This window comes from Elephantulus edwardii, unplaced genomic scaffold (assembly GCF_000299155.1).
Source record: "Elephantulus edwardii isolate Elephantulus edwardi_28Jun2011 unplaced genomic scaffold, EleEdw1.0 scaffold00163, whole genome shotgun sequence".
Classification (NCBI taxonomy): Eukaryota; Metazoa; Chordata; class Mammalia; order Macroscelidea; family Macroscelididae; genus Elephantulus; species Elephantulus edwardii.
The window spans coordinates 5,830,890-5,857,326 of NW_006399913.1; the positions used below are offsets into that span (position 1 = coordinate 5,830,890).

General features: G+C 36.8%; 1 protein-coding gene across 3 annotated transcripts in view; it reads left to right on the forward strand.

Annotated features, from left to right (window-relative positions):
* The first annotated feature begins 257 nt into the window (after nt 1-257).
* The window catches only part of DLG2 (discs, large homolog 2 (Drosophila)), a 1,891,340-nt gene continuing 1,865,160 nt past the window's right edge, over nt 258-26,437 (forward strand). Inside the window, exon 1 of one of the 3 annotated variants that reach the window (XM_006895272.1) lies at nt 258-605. In XM_006895272.1, coding sequence (XP_006895334.1) covers nt 564-605 — 42 coding nt within the window. In that variant the 5' untranslated portion in view covers nt 258-563. The remainder of the gene's footprint in view (nt 606-26,437) is intronic. The other 2 variants (XM_006895270.1, XM_006895271.1) reach the window with 2 other exon arrangements.

A 26,437-nucleotide genomic window follows, 5' to 3' on the forward strand; every position in this document is an offset into this window, starting at 1 on the left:
TATTTGCCAAACAGGGTGCTGCATCCAAATTGCTTGGAATGTAGTGCAGAGCCCATAATAAACCTCCACGGGGAAAAGGACTTCCTCTTCATTTACAGTCTCCCCGATGCAATTCCGTTGTAAAGTATCTAATAGGATAACACCAAGGCTCTCTTGAGATATAAGTAACTCATTGGTTAAATTTCAATTCTTCACCTTTCCCCCCTCCTTCCTGGGTGAGCTCATTCCCCCTCTCCCGGCTTTTTTTTTTTTTTTTAAACCCAGTGATTTAAAATGCTACTGAAGAAAAGCAACTGAGGTCTTAACTTTCAGACGCTGAATTCTCAGCTAATTGAAATTACTGGGCACAATGCTATATATAGCCAATGAAGAGATTTTGAGCCCTCATTCAGTGCCTTCAAGACATGTCGTTTTGTAGTCAGAGAAAACAGAGATCAATGCATTTTCAAACTGACAGAGGGAACGGATGCTCCTTAGTAGCACATGCCCAGGATCGTGTGTGTGTGGGGCTTGCGCTGTGCTGAGAAGCTGAATACCGGTCCATATGCTCCTTATTTACTGCAATGTTCTTTGCATGTTACTGTGCACTCCGGACTAACGTAAAGGTAAGAGGAGCCGAGCCCGGCAACTGGGCACGATGTACATGCTAAACCAGCTGCAGAAAATGTCTACCTTGTGTAGCTTCGGGACTTTTCAGATTGCTGGTTGAGCAAGCAGATTATTACAGGTGGTTGCAAGGGCTTTGTTTTATTGTTGCTATGCAGCCTCGCTGGGGGAGCATGTTGGAACGCTGCTGTGAAGTGACCTTCAGGTTTAACTGTTTGTAATTCAGGTTCACCCTCACACTTGTGGGGGGGATGGAGAGGGGAGAAGAGTGAAAATTTTTTAGGTAGGCCAGAGTCAAGAAATCAGAGAAGGCTAAAAACTATAGATTGTGCTTTAGATTAAGATTTACAGTCTTTCCTTTTAAAAGTGCTCTGAACGTGCTGCTTAATTGTTTAAGAGCCAGGCTTTTACATTAAATGGTTGTAGTAGCATTAGGGCACAATCTGGAGAAATATCTGATCATCTTCTATACATTAACTAATAACTGATTATCACTAAAAACAGGTGATAATGATCTGATAAATCCCCATCTCTGGGTGGGCTGGTTGCTTCAGAGGCATGAGTGCTACCAGCCTGGCATTGTCACCCCACCAACATTCACTCGCTGTGGCTAATGAGCCTCAGAACTTGAGTCTAAGTTTACAAGATTTACCCCTTGTCAGGAACGAGGGCGTTGTTATTGGAAAGGTTTTCAGTGGCACTTTGTTCATTCAGCAGTGAGCCAGACAAATAGGCCAGCTGTGGAATTTCAGTTGCATAATTTAAGTGGATTACATTCTCTGTTAACATTTTGATCTTGTGTTTCTTACTGAAGAAAGTCCAAAAGAAAAGTGGTATTTGTCTCTTGGGTAGGGGAAGTAAGCTGTTGAAGACTTAATATCTAAAACGTGAATCTTAAAAAAAAAAAAATAACAAGTCAATGCAAAGTATTTCCCACCTTTATTTTACTTAATAAGTTTTTACTGTGTCTGGGTACTAAAATTTGATGTTTGTGTTTATAAGTTTTATTAAGAGAACTCACTTCATGTTCACTTTTGTATAAGCCCTTTTGTTTTCTATTCAAAATTTCAAACAGGGTTTATTTTTATTTTAATTGCCCGTTGTTTACAGCTATGGATTGGAAACTTTGTGGATCACTTTTGAGAGTTCTGTAAGATTTGTTTTTTTCTACTTTTAAAATTAACTTCAAAAGGCAATGTTCTTCAATGCTTGAATAGACATATTAAACAACATACAAAAAGAAATATTTAAAAGGATAGAGAAATGAGCCCAGATACTAAGTTGGACTTATCTATTGTCATCTCCTGTTATAAATTATAAGTATTGCAATACATGCAATTGTGAGTTCAGTGAATTATAAATGTTGTCCTTTCTCACTTTCTTATTTAAAGTAGAAAAAATGTTTCTTAAAAGAAAAATCCATAAATATTTTAGACAAAGTGATAAAAGTTATTTTGATGTTTCATGTTCTAAAATGAAGAGAAAATCTGAGTCCAAAGTTACTTTGCTTTGAGTTTGGGAAGAGTTCTTTTTACTCAACTACTAATATTTGGCTTTGTTTTAATTTCTTTTTTCTCTTCAATCCATTAGCAAAGGAATAAAACTACTTTTGAACAACAATAGCTTGATTGGATTCATATGTCTTGGAGAATAAAATCTTAGTGCTTTGGCTAACCTGAACTGATATATATATATGTCATATATATATATACTCTGGTATGTTAATCAGTAAAAACTAAAAGCATGTGCACTGCCATGGGTGAGACTTTATACTTCCTCTTAGGGTTATTTTGTCCTTTTGAGACTGTAAGCTTTGCAAAAGAGTTGGCAGTTTTCTTTTGGTCTGAGAGTTCAACAAGTTAGTGCAATAAGCCTTCTTTGGTTATTTTAGTAGGTTTGTCTTTATTTTTACTATAGCTAAAATTACTTGCTTAGTCTACTCAAGACTCTTTTATGGTGCATGACTTCTTATGTTTATCATCATAATATGATCAATGTTTCAGTCACCAAAGTTTCCAATGTGAGTAAAATTTTATATATATAGGTATTAATATTATAATATTTTCTTTTTTAATTATTGTTTTATTAATTGGTCTTTCTTAATATAGTACAATTGTAGTGATTTTTTTGAGAGTTGTTGGTATTATGTTGTTTTGGGGCTGAACTGATAACTGACCCTCCAGTGGGTTTTCAGAGACAGTAGATGGATGGAAGAATATTGCCTTTGGGTTGGCAATGTAGTTCCTTACCAGTAGGCCATTAGAGTAGTATACTTTAATATATTTTATACAGTAATCAAGGTTATTTAATTCTGGACCACTAGATCATATGTCTGTGTGTATTTTCATTGTGTGACCCAAGAGTCACTATTTATTTGTCTATCAAACAGTTTTGAATGACAACCAGGATTTATGCACTGTGCTTGAGTGAAAAGCTTTTCCTTTCAAGAAGCCTCCAGTCTAGAAGAGAATATGTAAACAAATCAGTCCTTTGAAATATTTCAGAATCTGTGATGAAAGCCTATGCAGGCCATTATAGGAGGAAAAAAGGGGGAAACAAAAACAGCAGGCACACTTTGGCAAAACTAGTCAAGAAAAAAGTTTTCTCTGTGAAGTCACTTCTGGGTTGCATCTGACTGCAACAGCTAATGCAGTTTTCCCAGAGAGCATGGAATGAGGAAGACAAACTGGGTAAAAAAAGAGTGACAAAGACAGAATCTAAGCAGCAGCACACTTAAAAGAGCTACAAATAGAGTAGTTTAGAATGCGTACTGTATGGACTCTTGTAAGACTTAATAGTGAGCTAACAACATAGAAAGGAAATAAAACTCAAAAGCTCAAATTCATTGTCTTTGAGTAAGAACTAATTCTTAATTAACCCTCCACTGAATTTCCAGGATTGCAAATCGCAGGGGACAAGATTGCCCATCTTTTCCACAGAGCCACAGGTGGATTCCACCCCCAGAGAGGAATGAACTTTGGGTCGGCAGCACAGATCACTTTGGACTAGGCCACCGGATCTCCCTCTCATTTTGTCTTCCTTTGGAAATTGTGTCACTTTGCCATTTATTTCTAGAAGAACTTGCAACATAGGAAATAAAGAAAGAGGTCTAGGCTCAGGCTATTGTTTCAGGGGAGGTTCGTTAGCTTTAAATTGTTCTTTGAGTTTGGTAAACTTTCCTAAGCTGTTCACATTTTAAATAATATGTTTAGAACAATTTAATCTGAATCTGAATCTTCTCACATAACTATTGTATGTATATGTATATATACATATACATATACATATACATATACATATACATATACGTGTGTGTGTGTGTGTGTGTGTGTGTGTGTACTTCCATTTGAAATAGATTGTGCTATATGGAAACTACCCCTTTGGGGGAAGAAGAATATAGTATGTTGTAAAATCAGATATTTATATCATTTAATCTGTGGAACTTGTTTTACACAAATAACAGTTGTATCCAAGTAATATTTCTTGCTTTTCTAAATATTTTTATCCTTATGCTAATTGTAATCCTAAGTGATTTATTTCAAGCTCCTTATTTCTCTTCTTGAATCCTGTAGCTATAAGTGCAAACACACCCAAATACATACTCAGAAATCTATATAGTCCCTGAACCATGAAAGTTAAGCACTTGGCCCATATCACAGAAGGGGAAACAAAGGCACAGTGAAAGGAAATGGCAAGCTAGTTTGTGCCACCACACATCAGAAGCAAATCTGGTATTTGATTCAGGTTTCTAGACACCCATTATAAGTTAAATTGATTACTCTTTCCATTAAATATTGCTACTTACTCAGTTATTATTGTTGTTAAACTAGGTGCCAGACTTGACTCTGACTCATAGTGACCTTAAGTTCCATAGTTCAAGGCCTGCCTGGTCCTATGCATACATCCTTCCAGGTGCTTATACCCAGCATGCTTCAACCACCATTGCAGTCACTGCTTAAGGGTCTTTCTCTCCTTTGCTGACCATGCTCAAAGTACTGAGACCACTTCTCAAGAACTCTGCTCTTTATTTCACAATTTTAAAAACAAAACAAACAACTGGGGAGCAGAGTAGTTTCAAATATTCACTTGGGATTCTACAAGGACCTTTCTTTTTTTTTACAAAGACCTTTTATGAGTTGCAGAGCTTGAGAAATTTTGCTAACATATCTGAAATTAATTTTTTTTAAATTTGTAAAATAGGATAATCTATATAATTCTATTTTAAGAATCATATGAATGAAGACATGTAAACACTCAAAATATTTTCAGTCTATAGTAAATGTTCACTCAATTTAACTGATAACTGATCAAGTAGAGACTACCAAATAGCAGGGAGGCTTTAGAATTACCTTTTAATATGAATTAGGTTAGGAAGTTGTGGAAATTGAGCACAATGGAGAAATTAATATCTGTAATTAATGAGAAATGTCTTCACATAGAAAGCCTATGTTCCTCTTCCTTTACTTTTACTACCATGCATGCGCACATTAGACTATAGCTGATAATACATTTCACTTTACTCACTGCCCAGACAATGCCAAGGATACACTGCCAAGTAGGAATTAAAACATCTTTAAAAGTAGGAACTCAACAGACTCATTAAATGGATTAATGAAATAAATACCAGGTTTATCTTTATTATTTGCTCATCCTGCCTGGTTGCATATTCATCATAAAACTGGTTAAATTATTTTGGGCTAAAGGGAGAAAAAAACAAAACTTAACCTTTGAACTTAAACATACCTAATTGAGTTTGAATGTTAGATCTGTTGTTGTTTTTATGTGCCAATCATAAACTCTTTGTACTCAGTCATGTAGTTGTACAGCTAGGTTAGAGTAGATTAATCATATACTGAAAAAATTTATTAAATGCTGAAACATTCTATGATTCAAACATTTGTCATGCCCAATGGGTTTATCCAGGGACATCCCTCCTTTTCAAGCACTGCTCCCCTTCTGACTGAGCTGGGATTGTGTCTTCTTTTCAAATTCCTTTTGTGTCCATCCATGCTTGCCTAAATTATAAACTTTGTCTAAATTCTAATTTTTCCAAAGCAATAGTGCAGTGTGTTTATGTTTCTAAGAGTAACAACATCTACTGCCCTGCATTATTCTTCTTTTAATTTAATGAATGCAATTTCTCCATTATGCTCTTACGTGCCATTGATTCAGAGCTAATGCACAACTGTCTCTCCAGTAGGCTTTCAGAGACTATAAATAACGCAGAAAGAGATTGTCCATCATTTTTCTGAAAAGCCACTGGTGAATTTGAACCATGGGCCTTTGAGTTGGTAACACATGACTTTACCACTAGGCCACCAGAGTTCCCTTTCTCTATTATGTTGTTGTGTGCCATTGATTCAGAACTGACTCATAGCTGACCCTCCAGCGTGCTTTGAGTTACTAAATCATATGGGAAGAGACTGTTCTTCTCCTGCAGAGCATCTGGTGGGTTTGAAATGTGTGCTGTGGCAGTAAATATATTATATTGTCTTATGTCATAGTTTATATTACTATTTTCCATTGCTAGTATTTGTTTGTTTGTTTTGGTACTGGTAGCCCCATCCTTAGTAAATTTTAAATAACTTGAGGACTAGACTTACACAGATTTATTTTAATTTTAATTTTAATTTTTCTCATACCTTTTTTTGTATTTTAGAAATAAAAAATAGTGAAGAACTGATCAGAGAGAAAACTTCCAGAAACTGTTTCATGCTATTGACACTTGATCTTTGTTGCATTTCATGTTACACAGCATATACTCTATTGATGCTTTTAAATGGATTATTTGTTGTAGGCAGTAATGAGAATTGTGACTCAGAGTGTCTGGACAGTTTATATGATTTGTATAATATAATCTGTGATTCATTAAAGTCAGTGGTCGCTCAGAGAGTTCCATTTGGATAGTGAGTTGTGCCTTTCCAGAAACTAATAATTCATTGGATCCCTCTCTTGTTCTATCTATCTATCTATCTATCTATCTATCTATCTATCTATCTATCTATCTATCTACCTATCTATCTATCTATCCATTCATTTTTGTGCCAAAAGAACAAACAAATCTGCTTTGGAGGAAGTGAAACCATGGTGTTCCTTACAGGCAAGGATGGTGAAACTCTGTCTTATATATTTTGGGCATGTTATCAGAAAGGTAGCTTGGAAGGAGGAGTGGCATCCACTTCCATAATAGCTTGCCTCTGGAAACCCTATGAACCTGGAGAGAGGATGAAAGGCACCCAAGTGTTGAGGACTCTCCTTCATAGGGTCGCTATGAGTCGCCTGCACCTCGACGGTACTTAACAACAATAATATCAACTTAGAGAGATTAGCTGGCCCAGTGGACAGAAAGCGATGCTACCAAGCCAAAGGTCAGTGACTTTTGGTCTGCGTCCCTCGGGCCTGTCTTTCATTGTTTTTGTTCAGACATTCCTCTAGGTCGTATAGCCCTGGTGTACAAGTTGTCGTACTGAGGTCACTTTTGGTTGCTGTGTGTCTGAACACTGTGACACTGATATGTCAAAAGCATTAATGGTTGGCTACGCAATGCGGACAGAGAGTGGGGTGGAGCTCCCCGAGTAAAACAAGCTTGGAAGCAGGAGTGGCAACTACTTGCATAAGAGCTTGCCTCCGAAAACCCTATGAACGTGAGAGAGGATGAAAGGCACCCAAGCGTCCAGGACTCTCCTTCATGGGGTCGCTAGGAGTCGCCTACGACAACAACATCAGAAAGGTCCACTTCTTAGAATAAGGCATTATTCTGGGAAAGATAGAAGATCATAAAAAGAGAGGAAGATCCTCAACAAGATGAGCAGTGACTAGAACAACTAGTTTGAGCATGTTATTGATGATGAGGACGTGCAAGATAAGGCAAGGTTCCAATCAGTCATTCACAGGGTACCTATTCATTTTAGTAGACTTGACATCACCTAACAACAGAAATTGGGTGCTTGTTCAATATATTGTTTACAATGTTGTTACTGTTGTTAGGGCCATCGAGTCTCCTGCGACTAATACAACAGCTCTGAAGACTGCCCTATCCTGAACCAGTCTCACTGACTTTGACACACCTACCCCCATTACCCTAGTTACTGTATCAATCCGTCTCATCCAGGGTCTTCCTTTCCTGAGCTGCCCCTCCACCCTTCTGAGCAGGATGTCCTTCTCCAAGGACTGATCCCTCCTGACCACATGCCCAAAGTATGTGAGACAGAGCTTCAAAATCCTAGCCTCCAAGGAGAAACTTGGTTTTGACCCTCGGCAAGACAGACTTATTTATTTTCTCGGAGGTCCATGGTATATTCAAGACTCTTTTCCAGCACCACAACTGAAAGGCATCAATTCTGTTGTCATCCTTCGTCATTTCCAGCTCTCTGATGTATAGCAAGTAACTGTGAAGACCATGGCCTGGATCAGGCACACCTTATTGTTTGTAATATGTAGCCTAAATAATCATTATGGTTTACAGTTTCTTTCCTTTTTTATTGCAATTTCTAATAAGAATCTTTGACTCAAAATTAAAAAATAAAACCAAGGATTTAATGAAAAAATTCAATTTCACTGCTGTCAAATTTGTTCCAACTCAAAGTCATCCTCCGTCAGGTTTCTGAGGTCAGAAAGCTTAGCAGGAGGAGACAGCCCATTATTCTTTCCCAGGGCAGCTGGTAGACTAGAATCCCTAGAGCTATGTGGCCTTTGTGCTAGCCACACACTAGCGATGGCTTACCCCCAATACTCCCTGGAAGGTTATTAACAAAGAGAAAAACAGCGCTCTGTACAATAACAATAATAGCTAACTTTTGTCAAGCTTTTTGAATGAGCTTTGGACTCTACCAATAATCGTGTTATATTTTCTGAAACCAATAACCTGTGCTGTAAGCATTATTATTATCATTATTTTATAGATGAGAGAACGAAAGTTTAGAAAGAAAAACATTTGCCTAACATCGCACTGGCATTAAGTATCAGTAAAGCTAACTTTTGAACCCAGATCAGCCATACTCTAAAACCTATTGACATCTTTTGTAGATAAGTGAACAACATTTAAATAAAGCCACATGCCAAACATCTTTTTAACAAAGTATGAATTGTATAAACAATATAGATTCATGTCTTACCTGTATGACCTTAATATTTCTCCCTTTGGGTGTGTGTGTGTGTGTGTGTGTGTGTGTGTGTTCTCATATAGGATGGACCAAGTCTGTTTTCCCTAGGCTTCCTTCAGTCAGTAAGCAAATATTTTATGAGTGTCTATATGTATAATGGGCTAAAATAGCTGCTAAATATTCTTAACAGTAACAAAGAAGGCAGACAATTAAAGGGTAATTAGGTAAAATATATAGTATATTTTTGCTGTTACGTACCATAAAGTTGGAACTGACTCAAAGCTGACCCTTCAATGGGTTTTCTGAGGCAGTGCATGGCACAGGTGAAGATTGCCCTTTTTCTTTTCACCAGCAGAACGTTTGGTGGATTCTAACCACATGCTTTTATGTTGACAGTACAACCACTGCTAATGATAATTTCAAAGAAGAAACAAAAAAACCCCAAAATTTCTGAAGGGTTTTGGAAGCATGTGTGTGGAAAAGAAGGCATTGAGTTTGCAGTTTTAGGTAAGGTGGTCAGTAAAAGCTTCATTAAGAAGTTGACTATAGAGTAAAGAAATAGAGGATCAAGGGGATTAGTCACACAAGGGAAGATGACAGAAAATGTAAAGACTGACCTCTAGGTAAAAGCATACCTAGATATGCTGGCATACCTTAGATATGTTAAGAGATGTCTAAGAAATCAGTGGTCTATAAGAGAAAGGGTAAGAGAGCATCAAGGTGAGAAGATTATCTGGAGTTCTGTAGGTTGTTGCTGCTGTTAGCTGCCATCAAGTCGAGTACGATCTGTAGCCGTCCTATGAACAACAGATCTGAACCTTATCCTGTCCAGTTCTATTTTACACCTTCTGATGCACTGGAACCCTTTTTGTGACAGTCACCCCTATAATGATATGAGAAGCCAGGAGAATGATGAGGAGAGTCATCTGATTTGACTGTTTTAACAAAAGCACTCTAGGTACTGTGAAAAAAAGAGATGTTGTTGTTGTTGTTGTTGTTGAGCCTAGTTGGACTCATAGCTTCCCTGTGAATTAAAGCGCTGAATCTTGCCCTACCCTGTGTCATCCTCATGACCTCTGTTACACTCAAGCCCACTATGATAGTCACTATGTCAAACCATTATATTGTGCTGACCTTCTACATTTCACAGGATGATGTCTCACTTCAAGGACTGGTTCCTCCTGTAAATATGCCTAAAGTAAATGTGTTTCATCACCCTTGCCTCTAAGGAGTACTCTTTTTTTTTTTACAAAGTTTCAATACATTGTTTTTCACACAGGATCTTTCCCATTTCCTTCACACACATCCCCAATAAATTGTGTGACCCTATGACTAACCAGCCCCCTTCCCACCTCACCCCTGTGCTCTACGCTTACCCCCTTGGATCCTCAAACTCGTTCCACAATAATGGTCTTATAAATATTTGTCTTTATGGGACTCAGTTCACTTAGCATGATGCTCTCCAGTCCCTCCCAAGTTTGATAGTAATTTACAAAATTATTACTCCTGCATGCTGCATAGCATTCCATCGTGTGACTGTACCATAATTTTTTAATCTGGTCCATTGTGGCTGGATATTTGGGCTGTTTCCATGTTCTTGTAATGCTGAATAACACTGCTATGAAAATTGGTGTACAAGTCTCCATTCGTGCCTCAGTTCTCATTCTCAGAGTATATTGCAAACAGTAAAATAGCTGGGTCATATGAAATTTCTATGTTTAGCTCTTTTGAGGAAATGCCAAACTGCCTTCCAGAGTGCTTGTACCATTTTATAATCCCACCAATAATGTTCCTATTTCTCCACATTTTTCCCAACATTTACTGCTTGCTGTTCTGTTAAACTTTGCCACTGCTACTGGAGTGAGATGGTATCTCGTTGTGATTTTGATCTGCATTTCTTTTACTACCACTGATTATGAGCATTTCTTCATGTGTCTTTTGGCCAATCGAATATCTTCCTCTGAAAATTCTTTCCATGTCTTTTTGCTTCTTTTTTAATTGCATTTTCAGTCTTTTTCTTGTGGAGGCCCTGTAAGATTCTGTATACTTTTGATATGAGGTCCTTGTCTGAGATGTACTGTCAAATGTTTTTTTCCACACTGTTGGAAAAAGCTTTTCATGAGCACAGGGATTTAATCTTTAGCAAATCTTATTCATCAATTTTATCCTCTCCAGATTATGCATTTCTGGCTGCTTTGGCAGTCTCTTTATATCATATACTAGGTTGTTTAAGCTTGAACCCAGTTTGTTTCTAATGAATTTTATGGTTTTAGGTTTACTCCACTTCCAAAACAACATGCATCTGGAAACTCTATGAACTTTGACAAATGACAATAGTTATAGAAAGGCGTCAGGCCTTTTGTTCATAGGTCTGTAATGAGTTGTGCTTGACTTGACAGCAATAAACAACAACAACCCAGGTCTCTGATCCACCTTGAGTTGTTTTTTGTGTATGGTGTGAGGTATGGATCCTGTTTCAGCCTTCTGCAGGTAGCAGTCCAGTTTTCCCAGCACCATTTATTGAAGAGGTTGTCATTTCCCCATTTGATAGGTTTGATTTCCTTGTCATTTATCAGTTGACTATAGATAGCTGGGTCTACTTCTGAGATCTCAATTCTGTTCCATTATTTATGTGTCTGTCATTGTACCAGTGCCATGCAGTTTTGGGTACTACCACTGTATAGTAGGTTTTCAGGTCAGGGAGTGCTATGCCTTCAACTTAATTTTTTGTTTCTCAGAAGAGTTTTGCTTATTCAGAGTCTTCTAAGGAGTACTCTCGTTGCACATCCTTCAAGATGGATTTGTTTGGTTTTTTGGAGGTCCATGGGATATTTAATACTATTCATCAACACCTTAATTCAAAGGCACTGATTATTCTTCTACCATCCTTACTCATTGTCCAACTTTCAGATCTGTAGGAAGCAATTGAAAAAACTATAGCTTGGATCAGATGCACTTTAGTCTTTAAACCGATATTCTTGCTATTTAGTATTTTGTAGAAGCCCTGGATAGCAGATCTCCCCAGTATAACACACCATTTGATTTCTTGACAGCTGCTATCATGGATATTAATTATTGTAGCAAGTAAAATTAAATTAGTGAAAATATAATTTTTTTCTCCATTTATTAAAATGTCACTTATTGGTCAGAAGTGAGAACTTTTTCCCCCTTAATGTTGAGATATAACCCATGTTGAAGACTGTAGTCTTTGATCTTCTATAGCAAGTGTTTCAAGTCTACGTCACTTTCTGCAAGCGAACTTGTGTCATATGCATAGTGCAAGTTCTTAACCAATTTCTTAGTGATTTGGGAAACTAGGACAATTGTGAGCAGATGAGTCACATGACTTAATTCATATTTTTTAAAAAGCATTTAGGATATTGCGGTGAAAAGAGACTTCAGTAGGGCAACTATAAAAGCAGAGTGACCATGTGTATGGATATTATTCCTGTCACTCACAATATTGTACTTCAAGGTGAACTATGAAAGCAATCTTTATCCATTCCTTTGAGTCAGTTCTGACTCATGGCCTCTCTAGAATGGAGGAGAATTGCCTCGTAAAATTTTAAAGGCTGCAATCACTATGGATTAAGTGTTAGACTGCTAGCAGAAATGTCAGCAGTTGGAATCTACTAGTCAGTAACCAGAAGAAAACCAAGGCACTCTGCTTCCCTAAAGATTTATAGCCTTGGAAATCTCAGGAGGAAATTCTACTCTTTCCTATAAAATTGTTATTAATTGAAAAGGACTTAAGAGCAGTGGATAAGAATCTTTACAGAACTACATGGACTTATCTTTTTTTTTCCTACAGAGTGACTGGTTGGTTGGGACCACTAACCATTTGTTTAGGAATACAGTGCTTAATCACTGTGTCCCCAGTACTCCTCCACTGGCCATGTAGTTGGGCCATTTAGTGATTGGCATATATTTTTTATAATTCTTGCTTCCTTGCTTACTTTCCAGGCCCTGATGCAATCCTGAGACAACCCATGCACCTACATATTTAAAACACACCTAATTATGTTGTTAGGGGCTATCAAACTGACTATAACTCATGAACAACAGATTAAACCCTGGCATATCCTTCACCATTCTCACTATCACCTCCAAGCATAAGCCTGTTTTTTGCAATTACTGTGCCAAGTCATCTTCTTGAGAGCTTTCTTCTCTCTCATAAACCTTCTACATTTCCAAGCCTGATATCTTTTTTTAAGGATTCGTACCTCCTGATATCATGCTCAAAATGCGTAAGGCAAGGTTTCTGTATCCTGGCCTCAGAAGAGCATTCTGATTTCACTTCTTCTAAGACAGATTTGCTTGCTTCTTTGGCAGTCCAAGGAATAGCCAATACTCTTTGTCAAAACCACAATTTGAAAAACTTAATTTAGTCTTCATAATAGCTCAAAGATTAAGTCTTAGTAATTAAGTCTATTTTACATTTGAATATTGTCCAGGATCTAACAACAAATAAGTGATAATACTGATAAAACTGTCTGGCACAGACTGAAGACAGTCTATGGCTTGACTTTCTTTCTTTTGTTTAACTCTTGTTCCAGTGCTGGTTATCTGACATTTGACTTCCTTCTAAAAAGGCACTACTTTAATTTTCATTACCCTCCCTCTCTTTTTTCTTTTTGTTTTCTGGTTTGTGAGATTACGTATTCGATCAGATCCTAGTTTCTCAGTTTGGAGTTTGTTATAGTTTCTTGCATTAACCAGAGAGCAGAGGAATTATGTGGATCTGATAATTTACACTTTTTTGTTGTTGTTGTTGTTAGTTTGGAAGTAATCAGGTAGCACAAAGAATATGCTATTTACTGCTAAAAGTTAATGATTCTAACCCAGTAAATGATGCCAGAGGAGAAAAAAATCCTCATGACATTTTTCTAGAAATAAAGTCAAGAAACTGGAGCAGTTCCACTCTGCAAACACCTGAGGTGGCAGTGAGTCAGGATCTGCTAGATGGTGATGAGAGCATTTGTTTGATTTGGGGTTTGGAGCTGGGGGTGGAGATGTGATTCTTTCTTTTAAGATACATTTACATTTAATTGAAGAATGGGCACTCATTGAAAGATGTCTATTTGCAATTGAAATGTAAAATGTGGGGAGAGGAAGGAGGAAAATTGTGCAACAATGAATGAATAGAAATGTAACTACTCGGTAAACTTACTTTTAAATCTCAATTAAAATTTTTTAAAAAAGGGGGAAAATGTAAAATCTGCACTTGTTATTAGTGCATTAAACAAGGCAATTAAACTCCCCAGGATAAATTGGTATTGGACTATGGTTTGAAGAGCATAGTTCTTGAGAACTGAAAAAGGAAATTGAAAGCACACAAAAAAGAGACATTTGATCCAGAGGATATGACCTCAAATATTTCTCATATTTAAGCTATACTTTTACTTTCTGTTTGAAGTCATAAAATACTTTGGACGCTTTCAAAATAGAAATTAATAGAGAGAATGTGTTTCTTTAAAATGACAGATTAAGTGATTGGTTGTGAGGTGCTATTGAGTATGACTCATATTGACCCTATGAACAACAGATCTGAACTCTGTTCTGCCCTGTGCCATCCTCATCATTTCTGACATGCTTGAGCCCGTCACAGCAGTCGCTGTGTCAATCCATCTCATTGAGTTTCTTCTTCCCTTTCACTGTTCTTTCCCCTTTCTAAGAATGATGTTCTTTTCCAAAGACTAAAGAAAGACAACTTTTGGGTCTTTTATTGATTGATTTTTTTTTTTAAAGCATGTAGTGTGCTTGTGCAAAACCTTTACTTGGACCAGGAAGCAACCCTCAGAACAGAGCAGGAACTATTGATTGTTCAAAATCAGGAAGGGAGTGCGTCAGGGATGTCCTGTTTCCATACTTTTGCAATTTATATGTAGAACAGATAATTCAGGGGGGAGATCATTCATTCTTCTTGGAAGCTAGGATTTTGAAGCTCATTCTCACGTATTTTGGGCATGTGGCCAGGAGTGACAGATCCTTGGAGAAGGATATCACGCTCAGAAGGATGGAGGGACAGCACAGGAGAGGAAGACCTCAGATGAGGTGGATTTATACAGTAACTAGGGCAATGGGAGTAGGTGTATTGGAGTCAGTGAGACTGGCTCAAGACAGGTCAGGCTTCAGAGCTGTTGTACATAGGGTTGCTATGAGTCACAGGTGACTTGACAGCACACAACAACAACAAACATATAGCTTTATATGGTTCTCCATTGGCATAATCAGAAGTAAGTTGTCCTGCTAATCTAAAGGCTGCACATTTCTGATGGTGTGAATCTACTTGTTGCTCCTGAGAAAAGATAGGAAGCCCCCTCTCATTACAATATTTTGTATGTGTGCATACAGTATGAGCCCTATAATTCTTTTTTTTTTTATGGTTACTATCAACTGAAGTCCAAGTAGGTACAATGAGCTGAAAATTGCTTAGTTTTAAACATGTAAAATGCTATTATTACAAATGAAAACTACTGTATTCTAATTTGTACTTGAATCTTATAGTTTAAAATAATCTTTAAATTAAGCCAAAGATTTAAGAAATATTAACTTAGAGAAAATAAGAAAGTTAAGTTCAAGTCTTTAGTTCATAGGGTCACGATGTGTCCAGATTACATAACATATCAGACAGGTAAAAAGGTCTGTTTTTTAAATCCATCACCTACTCTGTTCCCATAATCACTGATGTCTCAAATACCCATTGGAGAGTCAAGATGAGTTATAATCAAGGGGACAGCGGTAGGTTCAGGGTTTGATTTGACTGGATGAGCAAAGGGAGAGAATGAGGTCTAATGAGAACACAGGAGACCTGGAAATGAAAGAAAGACAGTTTTCTGAAACTTGTTAGCATAAATAAAAAGCCCTTTGTATTTGTATTACATGTTTAGTCAATTAATTCATGAGCATCACTTATTCAAACTTATTAGAAAAATTAAACTGGGGAATTAGCTTTAAATAGGTGAGTATGCATTTTATTTTGCAACTGTTTTGGGAATTATAAAACCAATGTATACTCATTTTATAAACTTTATGAAGTACAGAAAAAGATTTAAAAAATACATTTTATGATAAACTTATCAAATTCTCTCCCATCAAGTATGTTTTTGTGTGTGTGCCTAAAAGTTGTCTAGTGTAGTTATATTATTTGTAACCTGCATATTCTTTCAGTATTTTAAAATTATTTTAGCTATTATTAATTCTTTATAAGCATCCTTTTAAATGGCTGCAAAATAAGAACTTTTTGAATAAATAAATGTAGGTAGAGACTAAAAGCATTGTTTTACTCATACTATTATTTTTCAGTAGAGGATAGAAAGCTTTCAAGTGTAACCTTGGAAAATCTTTGAAAATTAGATGCACTTTGGGGAAAAAAATGTATGGTAACTCTGAGTTTCAAAAGGATCATTGCCATTGTACTTCAAACAGGGAGAAAATGTATAGTTAATTCAAGTATGTTTCTCTAGCTAGTCCCCTAACATTGTCTCTACACCCACCTCAGCCAAATAATCTGCTTTCAGCTGTGTTTTTATGGTTCTAGTCAACAGAAACTAACCAGACAAGTTCCATACACCACTGTTCTCTCAGGCATTGAGCATGAAAGTTTGCAATCATTTAAAAATTTCCAGTTCTTATGGAAATCTGTAAGTCTACAAAGCCTGTAAAGTCTCCCTCTGACTGATTTCTCAGACCTCTTGTCTCTTACAACCCATCCTTTCCTTCCTCAGTTGAGACTGTCATTATTTATTTATTTATTTTTACTATATGTTTTTTCTTTCTGAAAATGCAAAAGTCCTATAACAATTTTCACAAACCAAAATGCCTTAAAATGAAGACCCAACTACTAAAAATTTGTTTAAGACAATTTTCTTTACTATTTGTTCCAGACCAAGAAATAATCCACTAAATTATACTAATTAACACCAAAATATTAAACTAATACTAAAATGTAGAGTTCACAGACACAGTTTAAGGCTGTAGTCCCTTGATTCAAAGATGAAATTCCCAGGAAAGGAGCTTGGTGAAGACACTCTCCATGCTTAAGGTGTACTCTGCCTATTTAATAATTTTTTAAATAGAAGTGAAAATTTTCTTTAAATTTGGTTTAATAAGTAAAAACAGGCACTGATGTAGGCCTTTATAAAAGCTAATTGGACTAAAATAAATAGAGTCAAACTCACTCAAACCTACTGCCATGGAATCAATTCTAACTCATAAGTGAACCACCAATCTCATGCCTGACACATGATGCACTAAGCCAGATATCATCAAAAAACTATCCTAATAAGTTTGTCTTATTTCCAGTTACCCTCCAAATTTATCTTCCCTGTGGGGACCAGACTTACTTTTTAAAGAGAAAAATAAGAATTGCTCATTCATTTCCATAATCAAGAGTTTTCTGTTTCCCACTGTCAGCAAATTCTTAAATCCGACCACTTTTTGTCTTCACTCCCTGCAGCTCTATTCCCATTTACACATGGCCAAACTCTCAGCTAAATTTTTGTCCCAGGAGGAGATACAGAGAGCATGAGTTGCTTGGTGGAAAATCTAGTTTTGAAATCATCTTTATTATATTCAAATTATATTAAAGATCACAAATCTGTCCTGAAGGACATGCAACCAGGGTGCACCTCTGAGGCAAGGATGGTGCAACTTTGTCTCACATACTCTAAGCATATTGTCAGAAGAGGCCACTTCTTAGAAAAAGATATCACACTGGGAAAGGTAGAAGTTCAGTTAAAAAAGAAGACGACTCTTAACAATTGACACAATGGCTGAACAATGGAATGGAGCATGGCAAAGACTGTGAGGATGATGTTGGGTTGGGCAAAATTCCAATCTGCTGTTCACAGGGTTATTATACGTTGTAGTTGACCTAATATTTACAAAGTCATGTGCAATATTAATAAGTAAACCATTTTTCTGATACTTAGTTTTTATATTTCATAGTTGTGCAATTTATACCCTCTGAAAACTCACCCTGGAGTTCCAGGTATGGGATGGTGCAAAACAACAACAACTGAGATAATTATGAAATCAACTTTATAATATTGTTAGGTCATAGACAACTCATAGCTACTCTATGAACAAAGACCTGAACAATTATGTAACTTTCATCGATTCTCCAAGTTCATAGAGTTTCCGGAGGCAAGCTATTTCAGAACTGGATGCCACTCATGCTTCAAAGCTTTTTTTAAAGTGTGGAAACTACAGAACAATATCATTGATTTCACATGCAAGCAAGATTCTACTGAAGATTATCCAAAAATGACTGGAACAGCACATCAGCAGAGAACTGCCAGAAGTCCAGGCTGGGTTTAGAAGGGGTCGTGGTACTAGGGATATTATAGCTGATGTTAGATGGATCTTAACTGAAAGCAGAGGATACCAGAAGAATGTATATCTGTGTTTCATTGATTATGTAAAGGCGTTTGACTGCGTGGACCATAACAAATTGTGGCTGACTCTGAGAAGAATGGGAATCCCAGAACATTTAATCCTGCTAATGTGAAACCTATACTTGGACCAAGAGGCAGTCATCAGAACAGAGCAGGGTAACACTGCGTGGTTCAAAATTGGGAAGGGTGTACGTCAGGGATGTGTCCTATCTCCATACCTTTTCAACCCATATGCAGAACAGATTACCCGAGAGGCTGGGCTCTATGAGGAGAATTGTGGCATCAGGATTGGTGGAAGATCTATTAACAATCTGCGTTATGCAGATGACACAACCCTGCTTGCTGAAACTGAGGAGGACCTCATACACTTGCTGCAGAGGGTCAAGGACTGCAGCCTCCAGTATGGACTGAGGCTCATTGTCAAGTAGACAAAGATTCTCACCACTGGACCAATTGGTAGCATCACGATGGATGGTGAAGAGATTGAGATTGTTCACAGCTTCACTTTGCTTGGCTCCACGGTCAACACTCCTGGCACCAGCAGCCAGGAAATAAAAAAAAACATATTGCGATGGGAAAGTCTGCTGTCAGGGAACTCTCTAGAGTTCTCAAGAGCAACGGTGTCCCTCTGGAGACTAAGGTGTGTCTGATACAGGCCATGGTCTTTGCAATCACTTGTTATGCATCAGAGAGTTGAACAATGACTAGGGAGGATAGAAGGAGAATTGATGCCTTTGAGCTGTGGTGCTGGAGAAGAGTATTGAATGTACCATGGACTGCCAAGAAAACAAACAAATTCACCCTGGAGAGGGTTAAACCAGGCTACTCCTTGAAGGCAAGGATTCTGGGGCTTTGCATGACATACTTTGGACATGTTGTATGGAGGGACCAGTCCTTGAAGAGGGACATCATGCTTGGTAGGGTGGAGGGACAGCGTAGAAGGGGAAGACCCTCTATGAGGTGGATTGATTCAGTGACTGGAGTAATGGGGTAGGTGTGTTGGAGGCAGTGCAATTGGCACAGGATAGAGCAGGGTTTAGGGCTATTGTACATACGGCCGCTATGAGTCGCAAGCGACTCGACAGCACTTAACAAAAACAACAACACCAAACATTGTCCACCATGAATAAATATTATCACATTGGATGCATCAGTGTCACACACAGTGTTTAACATCACAGCAACCACGAGTTACCTCTGTACAGCAAATGGATAGACCAGTGCTATACCACTTAGAAGAATGTTTTACCAAAAGCATTTAAAACCAGGCCAGAGGGCCACGGATTAAAATCACCCACTTTTGACTTGGTAGCATCACTTTCTATAAACTGGCCCACATTAGTATGGCTTTATACATACAAAGACTAAATAGATATGCAGAAACAATCAGAAGAAGAAAAAAACATTTTAAGAAAGTTAATGAAATAATTGAAGCTGTGAAGATTAACTCTACACTTGGTGATCCTTGTGGGTCTATACAGTTGGAAACTCCTATAAGTTTACCTTGAATCCAGGGCAGCACATTGGTTAGGAACCAGACCCTTTATAAAATGTTAAATTTCACAAGATAGTAACTAAACATAATGTTAAATCTTATATACCTCTTGATCTGGGGATCACCCTCAATGCCTGCAACTATGTACCTCCCAAAGGGTACCACTACATGATATTCAATCTCAGCCAGCTATATTGTTCACTTGAAATTAATGTAGAGGTATCTTTTGGGAGGTCACCTCACTGGATGAACCCATATCATTGGTTTGGGAATCCATCCACAAAAATTGTTGAGGATGGCATATTATCTGAAGGGTATAGGACAATGAAGGAAAAATACTCTTAACATTTTTTATTAGATAATTCCGTTTGGTAGTAAGTTCAGTTGCATAGTATAATTTGCATATTTCTAGGATTTTTTATTTCCCCCCCTTAATATTGTGATTTTAATGAAAGTGTACAGAAAAGTTGAATTTTTATCAAATGTTGCACATTTTCCTCCCTACTCATCCAGTTCACTTAAAAAATTCATTGATTGTTGCATAATTTCTTCCTTTCCCCTCTTCCCTAGTCCATATAGTTTTAACTTTATTCTTACAATTTCAAAGAATTGATTTGGACTTAAAACTTTAAGATGAAAAGGTTAGAGAATCATAACCATTTGCAAATTATATTGAATAAAATGAAAGCTTAAAACTCCCATATTTTAGGTTTAACTTATCCAATCTATAAGAATAGTTTAAGTACTTGGGACGGTTTGTTTATCTGTGCAGAAAAAAATACTCCAAAAGGAAATGAAATTTAATGTATTGAATGATAAATAAGGGTCTTTGGTGGTTCAGTGGTTAAAGCATTTGTCTGCTAACTGAGAACCAGCATTTGGAATCTATCAGCTGCCCTTCTTCTCAGGAGAAAGATATATCAGTCTGATTCCATAAAGATTACAGTATTAGAAACCCTCCTGGGTAGTTATACTCTATTACATAGGATTACTATGAGTAAGAATTGACCCAACAGCAGTGGGGTTTATAGGTAAATTTCTAAATGTAGGTTAAATGTGTTTAAGAGGAATTTAACTAAGTCATAAAAACACCCTTAATGGAGATTGTAAAAATATTTTAAGATTTATAATTAGAATAGAATGATCATATACTGACCTTAAAAGTTTAGACAAGATCCAGGCCCTTTGGTATTTGTAATTTTAAGAACTGAATATTAATCTCGCAAGCCAAAAGAACTCCAAATAATATTTTTTGAACACAAAAGATTTCTTAAAACAGAACCCAAAAAATGTGCCTTGTACCTCATAGAGTTTTGCAAAGCATTAATGAAATGATGCATACAAAAGCAATTTATAAGTTATAGAACATTGTAAAAAATATTGCATATTATTAACTTCTGTTATTTTAGTTCAGAATAGTATTAATAGTGTCTGGTCCATCAACCCCTTGATATTTATATTGGAAATAAATATTTACATGTACTTGTTTACTTTAGTAAAAGATGAATTGCACATTCTCTTCAATTAACTTTTCAAGCAAACATTCATTAATAAACTTCTTTTATGTATAAAACACTGCATCCTGTGCAAAGAAGAGAGCCATCAATAAGAAGTTGTTCTACATCTCTATATAGCAGGTACTTAATTATTTAATTGAATTTAATTTGAAGTCATTCTCTCTAAATAATTTTCTGTAATAAATTTTTTTAGAAAGACTATTGATTATTCCAGAAACAAACTTAAGTAAAGCTAATTATAGAGAAGAAAAATTTAAAGTTTGAACAAAATAAATTGAAGCTTCACCAGTATGACGAAAAGCACTCACTGACCTTATGTGCAAAGCACTGTTTAATTTAGTTAGACAACCTAGAAGGTAGTTTTACAAAATCACTTGAAAAGAAGAGGCTGGAAGCAGGAAGATTCTAGTGAGACAGAACTGCTGACCTGTAATGAGAAGCATTCTGCCAGGGCTCTGTGCCCATTCTCATTAGGAAGACCCTATTGCCTATCTCCCATACCTTTCTCCTTTCCAGTCCACATCAACCTGTGAGGCTCTTTTTCTTTTCCTCTGGTTCAGCCATCAATAATATTGATTTCAAAGCACCAGGTAACTCTCACCTCTTGCCTTATTATCCCCTCCTTCAGGGATAAACAAAACCAAGTTCCCCCCGATATGCTTCATTGTCTGCAGAGCCTGTGAGATAAAAAAGGCCAGAGGCAGAATATGGGACTCTGGCTGGGTAGGAGGGATGGTCAGTGCCATGAAATCCCTCAAGAGCATCCTGGGAAGAATCTTTTTTTGACACAGTCCAAAGTTAAAGAATAATATATCCTCCAGAGAAAAAGAGCATATAAAATGTCTTATGTGGTTCCATTGAGTAGGCTAAGGGGTAAAACACCCTGAGGTCCTGTTTTCTTGTTTGATTCTTATTGAGTCTATTCAAACAGACAGATACTACTTTCTGGGGAAGAATCCAACTATTGAAAATGAGTCAAAAAAGCAGTAATATATATAATGGGGACATCAATGGCCAGTGTATTACAATTTACTCACCAAATGCTTTTTATGTGCCAGGATTTTGTATTTTTTTTAAAAGATTTATTTTAAATCTGCTAAGTGGGCTTTATCTTGCCTACTTATCAGACTCTGAAGCAGAAGACTTAATAGTAAGGAATTGTGCTGTTATCTGAAGTGTGGGAGGGCGGTTAGAATCCACCAGCTGCCCTGCTTGAGAAAGATGGGTAATCTCCTCCCTTGCAATTTATAGCCTCTGAAAGACTGCTAGAAGCTCAGCAATGAGTCTATTATGACTGAAGGCACACAACAACAAAGTCAATATATATATATATATATATGCACATTAATGCGTTCAGTCAGATAGAATTGTAGCGTCTAGTCTTTCCCATACACATAATATCTTTTCCCACAGAGATTTTTCTTTTAAGAAGTCAGGCAAATAATTAGAAAGAGTGGATTTGAAGCAAATCCAACTTAGAGGAAATACAATCATAGTCTTCCTTAGGAACATTGAAACTTGGCTTCACATACTTCTAGCATGTTGTCAGGATGGGTCAGTCCTTGGAAAAAATATCATACTGGGAACAGTAGAGGATCAGTGACAGAGAGAACGCTCAACCAGATGGATTGATACAGTGACCACAACAGTGGACTTGAGCTTGGCAGAGTGGTGGCGTAGGATAGGGTAAAGTTCAGATTTGTTGTTCATATGGTTGCTATACAAGTTGTTGTCAACTTGATGGCACCTGAAAACAAATAACATTTGAATAAGTAATTTCATCTCACTTATTTTGGACCTGGTATCAGGAGAGACCAATCCTTGGAGAAGGATATTGTGTTTGAAAAAGCAGGAGGTCAACAAAAAGAGGAAGACCTTCAGTGAAATGTATTGGCATAGTTGCTGCAACCATGGGCTCAAAAATAGCTCAATTTTAAGAATGGTGTAGGACCCAGCAACATTTTCTTTTTCTGTACTTGGGATTGTTATGATTTGAGGTTGTCAAGAGAGCACATAACAAAAGTGCTTAAGTTCAAAGGAAATGTTTGGGGTCAGTTTGAATTTCATAATCTTATGTAGAGATGATAAAGGATTTTTTTTAAAATTTAAATGATAGGGACTAAGAGAGAGACTTCAAATACTGTTAGAAAATATTTATCCTAGGTTTGTTGAGGTGCATAGATGTGATGCAACATAAAGAGGAAGATTTTAGACTTTCTTGACTATTAATACGATGATAAAAATGGAGGATGCAAACGGTTGAGCTTTTGACTAGAAAAGTGAATGATTAAAACCTTGGAACCCACCTGAAGGCACCTTTGAAGACAGATTTGGTAATCAGCTTCAGAAAGTTTGCAGTATTGAAATCTTTTAAAACATTCCTACTCTGTACAATTGGAGTTGTAGTGAGTCATAATACACTCAACGGAAATAGTACCTAACTTGTAAATTCATACATTTGTATTTATAGACCCTTTCTGGTGAGTTATATATTGAAGAGGAATGAGGAGAAAAAGAAAGAAGAAAAGAAACTATATTGATTTCCTATAGCTACTGTAACAAAACATTTCAACAGGATAATTAAAACAGAATTTTATTGTATTATGGTTCTGGAGGCTAGGGATCTAAATTCAAGGCAAGAGCAGGACCATGATCTCTTTGTTTGATACAGAAGAGGATCCCAGCTGGTCTTTTTAAGCTTCTGATAGCTCCACATGTTAGGTAGATATTTCTCACCTTGTAAATGCATCATGACATTGGCATCTTCACCTTGTATAGATTGTATCCCTTTCCAGTGAGGTCTACACTTTCCTGCAACATCATATTAAAGTGAGTTCTAAACCTTTTTGGCTGAGGTTAAAGGGCCCACGCTTCTCCTCTCAAGTACCTTTCTTAGGAATCAACACCTTGACACTCTAATACATTAATCTATAGCAATGAATTTCAAGCCTAAAGTCTTGTGTCAGGGATGGATGGATAGAAGTGTCTCTGGAATTGTGTGATGATTTTTAAAGGTGTGCTGTGTAAGAAAGCAACCACTAGCCACACATGGCTACTATGAGTTGAGAGGTAATGTAAGGCTAAAACAAAGAATAGCTTTTGAAGACTGAACAGAAACAAACAAACAAAAATGGCAATATTTTCTAGAACAAAATTATTAAGTTTTCTACTTTAAATGTCCATAAACTCTATTTGACTTGAAGTGCGTGGTTGTGATTGACTTACATATAAACTTCTTGGGGACTGTTGTTTGTGTGTCCCACATTATAGGCATCCAGTAAATAATCCTTAGATTTGAATTGCTTGTTGATTCCTCCTGCTGACTTTTCTTCATAGACTAATTCTTGTCCCTCTATTATCCAGGATTTATAAAGGTCCAATATATATAATTCTATACTTGGAAAATTCTATCATGTGGTTGAAATGCCATTCTTTAACATTTATCTAAATCTCTGTTAGTCATATGTTGAATTTCTTCATCAAAGAGATTCTCTCTACATAAATGAAGTTGGAGCTGTCAGTTAGGGGCGGATTGAGTAGGCCTGAAGAAGTTATGATTCATACAGTCTCATTTCCATGGTGTATGCCTTAAATGCCACATCTTCACTCAGCAGTTAATCTGTTATGGAAAAAATAAATTGTGCTTGTATTCCCTTTAGGTTTTACAAATGCAACGTTGAAGTTTGCAGTAGATAGTACAAATGTGTAGTTATACTAGTAACACAGACCTTTAGTCTTTCAGCTTCAGACCTTTCAGTGAGGTAGAATTTAGAAATGGTTCCATTTTCCTGGGAAGTTTATTTTAATATTCCATAAACTCTATGACTATTGATACCTTCTGTAGCAAACCACACTGGAGCTATATTCTGCAAATCACCATTTTGTGTCAGGTTCAAAAGTGCAGAGCTGTTTATCATTTATGGTTTGATGTTTGAAGGGAAGCAAAGACAGGCTTAACTATTTCTTGTACCCCAAGGCTAAGTGGGGATGTGGAGAATAGAATGTCCCTCCCTAAAGACTCAGTTAATTCACAAATGCTAATGGTCTTACCTCCTGCTGATAAGAAGAGCAAACAGCCTTGCTTGCTTGACTAAGCCAGTAAGTAGCTTGTAAATCAGAATGGAATGTATTGTCAATCTTGAATGTGAGTTGTTTTTCTGTTCACTGTAGAAAGAGGATAAAAGGACAGGCAAGAATAAACTCAGGGCTACAGAATTTCGCCGTATGCCTCTCCTAACCTTTTTCTTGTGTAAAATATTTCTTTAATCTGTGCTCCTTATCACTCCAACCCTGTTCATCTTGACCAGCTGGGTCTGGTCAAACTTCTTATAGAATGAAATTCTACAATTCTTTAAAGAAAGAATAAAAACTATATTTTTTGTTTGTTTAGTTTACCAAGTTTTGGAATCCATTTTTTCCTTTCTAATGTCTAGCTCTTTGGCCCAATTCTTCCCAACTTTCTTTGTTCTCACTGCTCACATGTTTATCTTTCAGCTTGCAAATATAAGAAACTAGTCCTGGTAAAACTGGAATCAGAGAATCAAAAGCTAACAAATTTTAATAACTTAACTTTATTAAATTCCAGTCTCCTAAAATTTCTCCCCCTACTGTTCCTAAGTTGAACTTTCAGAGTTCAAAGACGTACATGCAAATTGTTCTGTATCCTGACCTAGAGACCTCTGGAGAAATGGTCTGGAGGGAGTTGCACTGCCAATTCAAGTTGTATACTTCTCTCTGTATTTGGATCTACCAGAGGTTTTACAGGAGAAAAATGAGCGTTCTCCTCTTATGTGATTTATAGCTTATAAAACTCAATGGAAGATTATCCATGAGTCAATTCTGACTGAACAGTAATGAGAATTGGATTTTTGAGTTTTCTTTAGCCTCCCCATTCCTACCAGTGAGTAACATAAACCTTGGTGTCACCTTATCACTATTATGCACTTTTGCTTGATAAAGATTTATAAATCAGTACAAATATCTATTCTAACCCCAATCTCATATTGCCTTTTCTGTGTTTCTGCCAAACCCCAAACCTATGGTTTTAGGTGTAAAACCTGTCCTCAGGTATTTCTTCAGCTTATTGTCAGTGATTTTATCTACCATGGTCCATAATTTTAGAGACTCCAAAGGCATCTTGATTCTTTTGTGACATCACTTTGCACTGTATAAAATCCCACTCACTGCCCTCAGCTGCCCTTTTATCCCCCCTGTACTTTTTCCCCCCTACACTTCTACCACTGCTACTCAAGTACAAGCTGCTTATTGTCCCTTGCTGGAACTACTACAATATTTGGGGATTTCTGCATCTGTCTTTCT